The sequence below is a fragment of the Chenopodium album genome, chromosome 7 (genome assembly GCF_948465745.1).
Source record: "Chenopodium album chromosome 7, dcCheAlbu1.1, whole genome shotgun sequence".
Lineage (NCBI taxonomy): Eukaryota > Viridiplantae > Streptophyta > Magnoliopsida > Caryophyllales > Amaranthaceae > Chenopodium > Chenopodium album.
In genome coordinates, this window is record NC_137840.1 from 70,918,778 (window position 1) to 70,929,061 (window position 10,284).

The 10,284-nt window shown below is 31.7% G+C and overlaps 1 protein-coding gene across 1 annotated transcript; it reads left to right on the forward strand.

Annotated features, from left to right (window-relative positions):
- Positions 1-1,556: 1,556 nt before the first annotated feature.
- LOC145639387 (cytokinin dehydrogenase 5-like) lies at positions 1,557-8,120 on the forward strand. Its single transcript, XM_081690612.1, has 5 exons — positions 1,557-2,416; positions 2,596-2,723; positions 3,198-3,476; positions 5,519-5,781; positions 7,441-8,120. The coding sequence occupies exons 1-5, from the start codon at positions 1,849-1,851 to the stop codon at positions 7,775-7,777; spliced, it is 1,575 nt and encodes a 524-aa protein (XP_081546738.1). The 5' UTR covers positions 1,557-1,848; the 3' UTR covers positions 7,778-8,120.
- The last annotated feature ends 2,164 nt before the right edge of the window (positions 8,121-10,284 follow it).

A 10,284-nucleotide genomic window follows, 5' to 3' on the forward strand; every position in this document is an offset into this window, starting at 1 on the left:
TAAAAAGGTAAGTCAAATAAAATAATAAGTGCCTTAATACTGAAATATCACTATGATTTCTCATGAAAGCCACCATGCAATGCAAAAATTGAACTTTGGTATCCTAAAAAAGCAAACACGTAAAATAAATAAGAGTTCGTACAAATAAAATACTCCGTAAAAAGACTTGGTAAATGTCCACTTAAAAAGTCAATAGTATATGGTGTGTTCACATTTGACTTCCATCATATGATATAAAACCGTGGTCAAAGCATAAAAACTATTGGGACCAAACTTTAAATTATTTTCCTTTTTAGTCACGCAAGAAATGTTACACGGCACACGTTTGATTTAATAGTCAAATGCAACTAGTAACAAATTATATGCATCGTTGGTAGTTTGGGACGGCATTAAACTAATTTTGTAGCCCCCACTAATAAGAGTGTTCTATTCACAAATTTACAATCAAATTACTAAATTTGGCCGCCTTGTAATCTAAAGCTAGATTTTTTTATGTCCAAACATTATCAATTTATAGTGTCTTCTACCTCGTGTAAGTGTGTAACTACTAATTATTAATTAAATTAATTATATGCATCACATTGAAGCATCTTTGGAGTATCCACATTTTAATATATAATATAAAACTCTAGATTAGTTATAATTTTCGAACATCTATTTAGACTTTTAAGTCTTTTTTTTTTTTGTGTATTCAAGTATATAATGCTGCATAAAATGTCGATATATAATCATTTTTTTTTTTTGTTTATCATATGTCATCATACAATGTTGCATCAAGATGTTATAGCAGATTTTGGATCAATAAAAGACATCGAGAGTCAAGATTTGAACATATCAACTCTATTAAATTTAAAGATATTTTTAAATAAATGTAGCCTAGTGGACCCATTAACTTGCTACCAAATGGTACAAGTAGGTTGTACATCTAATTTAAATTGGTTTAGTTAAGGATATCTTAATTCAATTATATACAAAATCAAATTCGATATCTTCTTTTAAATTCCTAGTTCCAATCATTCTATCAACTTAAGATAAGTTTCAAATTTCATACATACTACAATACTATTAAAATCATCACAATACATCTCCAAACATCATAAAACAATAATCCTATGTAAAAATAGGCATACGACTGTTACTTCAGACCGAACGATGACTATATATATTCGTACCATCCAAGATTCGGTCCTCCCCCAACATTATACATCTATACATGTAAATTGCATCCAACATAAGTACATAACACTTCTAAGATCATTTCATGTTGGTCGACTTCTAACTTCTAAATTGTAAATCTAAATTCTAAAGTCTGTCATTTTAACACACCACTCTCCCACGTGAACTCCTACTCTGCATGTGACCCCACTTTAGATCCTCCGTATCCAATCTCTGGACCCCACTCTCCTCTCTTCATTCTCTTTCCTTCCTTCCACGTGTCCTCCCTTCCTCCCCAACACGTGACTCCCCACGTGTCCTCTTCTGTCCTATATATATTCACTACCAACACCCCCCATTTTTAATCTTGCCATTTCATTTATAGACTTCTCTTCCTTTTTTTTCTTAAAAAAAAAAAAAAAAAAAAAAAAAAAAAAACAGAAAAACAAACAAACCTTCTGAAAAATCTGACCCATTATTATTTTCTCTCTCCTCATCTTCCTCGTTTCTCTCAATCCAATATCAGAATCTCTGCATGTTGTTTCGTTGCCTAAATCTTTAAAGTGTTACTTATTATCTTATTACGCCAACAGATTTTCTTTTCTTCCCCTTTATATATACCCCTCTTAAACACTTCTTTCTTAAATTAAACATCAAACAAAATTAAAGATTAGAGAGAAAATTTTTAAAAAAATGGCAACAAGGTTGTTTTTGATTGCAATAGCAATATACAGATTGATAGTTACGGTGGGGCTAACAATGTTAGGCCCCACCGAATTACTCCACTTCAGCACGGACCGTGCTGAGGTGGAGTCGGCGTCCGTGGATTTCGGGCGCCTTACTCGGACGGAACCCGTAGCCGTGTTCCGTCCGAGGTCCGACGTTGACGTGGCGGATCTCGTTAAGACCGCCACGTCAACGTCGGGGTTCACCGTGTCTGCCCGTGGACATGGACATTCCATAAACGGGCAGGCGCACACGGCGGACGGGGTGGTGGTAGAGATGGGGAGAAGGAGGGATGGTAGTAATGGGCCGAGTGGGCCCAAAGTGAATGTAAGAGAAGAGTATGTGGATGTGTGGGGAGGAGAGTTATGGGTGGATGTGCTAAGGTCTACATTAGAGTATGGACTCGCACCTAGATCTTGGACTGATTATTTGTATCTAACGGTTGGTGGTACTTTGTCTAATGCTGGAATTAGCGGTCAAGCTTTTAATTTTGGTCCTCAAATTAGTAACGTCTTTGAGCTTGATGTTGTCACAGGTAAATTTTTAATTACTACTATAATTAAAAATACAGTTTTTCATTTTTATTATGTTAATTTTAGTAATTATGATTAACTTTTGTTTCGTTTTTTTCACGTCGTTTTCACACTTTATTCACTCTTTTTTGCATGGAATTGTGCAAGAAATTTGACCCTTTTTTATTCATTTTTTGTATAGGAAAAGGAGAGCTCAAGACATGTTCTGAGAAAATAAATTCGGAGTTATTTCATGCCGTGTTAGGAGGTTTAGGCCAATTTGGTATCATCACTCGTGCTAGAATCGCCCTTGAACCTGCTCCACAACGGGTATTTATTTCACTCATTTCCCGTTGTTTCCCGTTGTCACGTTGATAGTGTAATTCAAGCCGATAACATGAGAACTAAACTAATTATTTGGTGAATAAAGATTGATAATGGTAAAGTGTACAAAAAATTATTATCAAATTATAATAATGTTTTTATAAAGGTGGGGTGTTTAGCAAATGGCAGTTGACATAAAGAAAGTGGGACACCATTTGTTAGTTACTCAAAAGGGAAGGGTTAATATTTTGCCGCTTAAACTAAGCCCAATGTCAAATTCTCCCTAAAAGTAAAACAAATAACACGACAGCACCGAAAGATAAAATACATTTTACTATACTAATTCAATCAATTCTTGCACTAATTTTTGTATTTTCTTAATTAATTATTGCTTAATTACAGTAATAAGCACTACTTATTAATTAATTATATATAATATGAAAAAAAAAATATATTAACCCTTTTTTCTATGATTTGTAGGTGAGGTGGATAAGAGTGTTATACTCCAATTTTACGGCATTTACAAAGGATCAAGAGTACCTAATATCGTTGCATGATAAACCAAGTAGTCAAAAATTTGATTATGTGGAAGGTTTTGTTATTGTTGATGAAGGTTTAATTAATAATTGGAGATCCTCATTTTTCTCACCGAAAAACCCCGTCAAGATTTCCTCCCTTGGTGCCTCTAACAATGGGGATGTCCTATATTGCTTGGAGATCACCAAGAACTACTTTGATTCTTCCGAATCGGTTGATCAGGTAAATTTTTTTCTATCACGTGATTAAATCTCGTCTGTATCATTTTTATAATGTTATGGAGCTAAACTTGTTTGCATTATTTATCAAGAAAAATATTATTGGTCGTCTAATAGTGTTAGTTGATTGGTCATATGGTTAAAAACAAAATATTGGTCATTAATTAGTTAGTATTAATTGATTGATTTGATTGAATTTCTTATTATTGATGTGATTGAATATATTGAGTGTGCCGTTATATTATATAGACAACATGTGACACTAGTTTAACACACATATACTAACGTGCATGGCATGAAGAGACATTTTATCCATATAATGTTGGTCTTGCTAGTTGGCAATTGATGGCTAACTAATTGGGGACACTAATTAGGCAGCTGTTTAAGTATATAGTCTTATTTTTGGTCTTTATTCTTAATATGGTCAAATTTGACGCATAAATGTATTGTCGTTTTTAGAGTTACATATACACATTAAATATACTCAATCTGTACGTATCTCTTTAAAATATTTTAAAATTATGACATAATTATGAGTTGATATGTATGTGTCTCTCAATATATTTTTTACATTAATGGCATAATTATGAATTGATCTATACGTATCTCTTAAAAATATTTTTAAATTTATGACATAATTTATGAATCATACCGTTTGATGTTGAATAATTTACTTTCAAATATCTTCTTGATTTATTTAGATAAAAATAGAAAAAAAAAATGCAATCTAATCTAGCTACTACCGTAAGAAGTATTCCTACCTAATGTATTATACTATTATACTCAATCCATATGAATTAATCAATCTAGTGACGTACACTCAACAAACTAAGGTAGCAAGTCTATAGAAGAAACATTATGGATGATTTGAAAAAATTACTAAGTCAAATTATCGTTACTTTTTCTTTCTTTATTTCACATGATCAAAAGTATAATTTCAACAAATATATGTTTATAATTTTCTCCTTTTAAAAACTTTATAGTCCTTCAATCGAGATCAGAAGTTAGGTTATCAAAAATATAAATTCACAAAATAAAGTAAAGATAAAGTGAAACTGTCTAATATATATATATAAGATCTAAAAATATCACCATTTTTCCCAAGATTCCTTTATTTTATTAATTTTATTTTTACTTAGCTTAGGTTACTTTCATCTTTCTTTGGCTGCATGCATGTGAGAAGATACCACAGCCACACCAAGAAAGATTTAAAGTTTAATTGAACTCAATTTTTTGAGTTATAATAAATCTCTAAAGATTTCTTAAAATTGTGACAAAATCACTTTAATTCATCAAAAAAATTGTTTTTAATTTCATTCTCTTAGGAATCTTAATTCTCTTTTTAAGTTGAACTTTTTTTTTATGCTTGTAAATTATTCTCTTAACTTTCTCAATACAATGGACCGTCAGTGCTTCAGTACCTTAGCTTTTAAGCATTTTTAGTGCATTGTTTCCTAACCTTTAAAATTTAATTTATTAGTAACTTATAAATATAATTGCTGTGGCTGGTCGGTAAAATCGTGTAACCCGTGACCGAGAAGGTTCCGGTGGCTCCTATACGTCACTGGAGTAGAGTAAAAACAACTAGCACAATAACAAGCAAAGAAATAGGGCAGTTTTGAGTATAAGATTGAGAAGAAGGTTCTTTTACATTATTAATAAGTACGTAGTTTATAATTAGTTAATTAAACAATAATTAAATTGTTACTTAAATCGTCACAAAATCTAAGCAGTCCACCTGCCAGATTATTCCCAATCTAGTCAGTCAGTCAGTCATTGTTGGCATGTATTAATAAATCATTAAATTAGTTGGAAAGAATCAAACTTATCTTCACTAAAGCAACTGTTTGGTAGCAGCTTTTGTGTTCTTACTTATACTATATAATTAAATACCTTACATTTCGTATTATAATTATATTATGATGTTATGTATACATTCTTGTAATTATTGGTGACATTTGTTTATAATAATAAAGTATTGCATTTATCATACACAATAATTATTAATTAAGTTGCTAATTACGTGCTAATTTTAATTTTGAACAGGAAATTGATGCATTATTGAAAAATCTTGACTTCATACCAGCTTCAGTATTCACAACCGATCTACCCTACGTCGATTTCTTGGACCGGGTTCACAAAGCCGAGTTGAAACTCCGGTCCAAGGGTTTGTGGGAGGTACCACACCCATGGTTAAACCTATTTGTCCCTAAGTCAAGGATTGATGAATTTGACAAAGGAGTTTTCAAGGGCATTTTGGGAAATAAAACTAGTGGACCTATTCTCATCTATCCCATGAACAAACACAAGTAAGCTCAATCTTTCCCTTTGTTACCTTCTCTATTTAAATTTGTGTACAATTTGTTTCTTCAATTATTATTGAAAGCTACTCTCCTCATAAATAAAAATATTCAGCCTCTGTTTCATATTATTTACAACGATTTGATATAGAGGAAAAATGTCTAGTCGTTGCAAAATAATATGTAACGGAGGTAGTATTTTATTCATCACTCTAATGAAGTATGATGATATTTTAAAACTTACTTCACATATACAATTAGTTGGTAAGTTGTTAACTCAAAACTTCGTCATAAAATTATTGTCCAATAGGTTTTTCATGTTACATGAAGCATGCATGTGGATATAATTTGACTGGAGAATTGACTCATAATGAAGTCATATTTTGATTTTGTTGATGTCTAATCAAAGATAGCATCATAGCAAATTGCTTACTATACATGATTCTTTCACGGTATATTTTTTGTGTATGCATGTGTGACATGTTGACATACTCCTAAGTATATATATTTGTAAGGGAATCAATGTTGTCATTGTGACACTGATTGCTTACATATTTGCTTACATATTAATACGATTATATATTATCACTATTATGTCACTCTATATTTTGCTTCCCTCTTTCACACTTGAACTAAACTACTTGCCACTACTCCACTAGCAATACCAAAGCCAATAATCACCTAACACTTCGGCAACTAACAGGGAGTCAAAATATCTAAAATTATCTTCAATCCTTACTAAAGACCTGTTCTCTTTAACTTAATTTCAATTTAGTTCACTTTTTAATTTCCTTCTCTCATAAACAATTCAGTTCAGCTCAATTCAGTTTAGTTCAGTTCAGTAAATCAGAATAGGCCATAAGCCAACACATATTGTTACTCTGTATTGATTGTATTTGATCGATAAATATGTCTAGTGTTATTAGCTGTCTAACTTGCTAAGTAAATTGGAGTTATCAATCTTATATGGCTAAAAGCTAGCTTACCTTTTTTTTTCAATTAAATATAAACCTTTTAGTGTAATTGAGTTGATTCAATTAACTATTATAGTTTTGGATCTAATCTTAGTACAACATAAACTAATAATCTCCAGCTGTGTAATAATGGAGTTTTTGTCTTGTTTCTATTCAAATATAGGGAGATTGAAGCCAATGATTAACAAAAAATAAAAGAAATTAATAATGGTGCTTGAGATTGTTAATTAACAAGAAACCAAGAGGCCCCAAGAAATTAGTTAATATATTAAACTTAAAATTAATTTAGATGAAACAAGAAGTGCCAGTTAGGATAAGAAAAGGGCTGCTCTTTTTGTTGATAGAAACCCAACAAGTAAGAAAGGGCAAACACTGTTTCTGCAAGTGGGGAGATTCTCTTGTCAGAAGATCTTCATATGACCCACTTAGGTTTCATGTCCTTTTTCTAATTAACATGTAATAATTCCTAAAACATTTGCCAATCTTTGTACCATTGAATTCCAACCACCCTTCAACCCTTCTCTTTTTGGGTCCCTCTTCCCTTAATCCAAATTATACATAATGTAAATCAATGCAATAATAATAATAATAATACTCTAATTAACTAGTGTATGTTGTTTGTTATTTGTTTGATTTGAATAAGTTTGATTGATTTTCTCCTAGATCTTAACCTTGTTTGTTGTTTGTGGTGTAGGTGGGATGAAAGGACTTCGGTCGTGACACCAAATGAAGAGGTGTTTTACCTGGTTGCCCTGCTTAGGTCGGCACTTGAGAATGGGGAAGAGACACAAACCCTAGAATACTTGACCGATCAAAACCGAAGAATTTTGAAGTTTTGTGAGGAGGCGGAGATTGGTGTTAAGCAATACTTGCCTCACTACACCACACAACAAGAGTGGATTAACCATTTCGGTGACAAATGGGATCATTTTTACAAAATGAAGATGGAATTCGATCCTAAGCGTATATTAGCAACCGGACAACGCATTTTCGAATCAATTCTTGACGTTAATGATGTTGCTTTGAGATGACTAAGCCAGCATCAGATCATTATCCAACATTTAGTCAGATTAGTAACAACAATTAAGCATGACATAGCTAGGTTGCTGACTTGAATATATAGTTTTGTACATACAATTAATTAGGGATTAGTCGAATAGGGATTTAACAAAGTATTTAAGTAAAAATGGTACGATTCTCATCAATTTATGATATTTCTTTTTTTCACGGAACATAAGATCGATTTCCCATACAATGATTGTACAACCATGGAATAGTAGCTAGCTAGTTAGATTGTAGGAAGTTAAAAAAAAGTGTTACATGAAATTGATTGATGTATGGACGAACCAAAAATATGATATTGCTATAATTAAATTGGTATGGGCATATATATGGCACCTTCTGAGTATTTGTTAAGGCATCCAGGTCCAGGCCACTGTCTTTTGTTTTTATGAAACTCAGTCGGTAGCAGGCTTTGCTAGTATCTTCATAAACTTAGAGGGGGGCCTCTTTCCATCACACAACTATAAGATTGGGATGTTTCATTCTATAAAGATTTGAGAGAGACATAGTTTGGACTTGGTGATTCACATTAATGCGTATTTTTGTTGTTTCTGTTAAGACGGTGATTACTCATAAAAGAGTCAAAATAAGAGACATTTGGAGTCACCGATAGTAGTCGGAGAGACTAGAGAGTAGTAAATACAGTACAAGAAAAATGAAAATCGTTATTTTGTCATCCGAATGTTTTCGAAAATATCCTTGGCATCAACTAGGAACAAAAATACCTCAGGTATATATTAGAGGGTAATATAAAGAGAATGGACGTGTTTGGATCAAATTAAATCTATTAGATCGATAACTAGAATATTATAACAATATATATACTTGCAGTTTATACTACATTCATTATTAATTTGAGTGAAACATGGTACAAAATCATGTTCCAGTGAGAGTGACATGCACTAAACTTGTTGGCAATTGATAACAATAATAATTTATGATTATTGTACTCTCTTATCAATTATTGTATGTGTGAGAGAACAATAAGAGAATCAATTCCATAAATAGTTTAAGGTAATAATTGAAAGTCAAATCTTCACTTTAATATATACTATACTTGTAGGAGTAGTATATATGTAAGTCTTTGTTCTCATTGTGATTTTTCATATTGGACTAAAGTTCGAATGTTGTTTAAATCCTTGTAATTCATTTATTATTTCAATACATACGACTGATACGAGTTTGAAATGAATCATCTATTTTAGGGCCTGTTCTCATTGACTGAACTGAACTGAACTGAACTGAACTGAACTGAGCTGAACTGAGCTGAACTGAACTGAAATTGATATTTTATAAGAGAAGGAAATTAGGAGCTGAGCTGAACTGAACTGAACTGAGCTGAACTGAGCTGAGCTGAACTGAGCTGAGCTGAACTGAACTGAACTGAATTGAACTGAATTTCAACGTAAGAGAACAGGCCCTTAGTATTGTTTCATCCCATCAAACAATCCTCCTCCCCCCCCCCCTCTTTCGAAATTTCGAATCCTCTGATGAGCCTTGTACATGTAGAAACTATTGTAACTATCGAAAACTTAATTACTACTCATAGTATATATAACTCACCCAATCCAACCAGCGATCTTAATTAATAGTCGAAAATCTAGTTTAATTAATAAATATTTGGTATTATCTTTCTACTAATAGAAAACTTCATCATACACTTCTTAGGTGAAAAACATGTGATAATACAAAGATTTACGAAGTTGATAATAATGAAAGCTGGACCACTGAAGATTCATGAATGAAATAATTATGTTTTCATATGATATGATGCTTCCTTATCAAATTTTTTTGGCAAGATTAGATCTTCAGTGTTGCATAGCACTATCAATAAAATTAATAATTCCATGAAAAATAAAAATGTACATGTGATTGGTCTGGAACCCTTTTGGTAGATGTCATAATCTAACTTAAAATAAGTCGTAAATATTCATCAATTCCATTGGTTTGGACCACGACAGCTTAATGGAATGAATTATGAATTAGCCATGCTTTTCATTTTGTGATAAAAATATTGGTCCCTTGCTCATTTTTCACCCTTCAATTTCACAATCATGCTTGATTGGCTACGTACCAAAGTCTTAGCCTAGCTACAAATGCTTTTATTTGTCTTTTAGTTACGATTACGACTTTAGTATTCGTTATGAGTTGTAAAGCAAAAACTCGTAAAATTAAAAACTCATGTAAAAATCACTTGTTATGAAATAATCTTCTATACAGTATGTAATTTGAGACAATAATGATATTTGTGTATATAGCCTTTTGAAGTTGTAATAATTTCGGATTATTGCATACAATTCGATAAAATTAATCCTAGCATATTCTAATTACTCAAATGCAAATACCTGAATTTTTTTAGTTAAGGAAATAATTGTAGAAAACTTGATAAAATTAATCCTAGCATATTCTTAATTATAGTATCTTTTAAAATAACTTTATAGCAAATTATGTGTAGAATCCACTTACAATTGTTAAA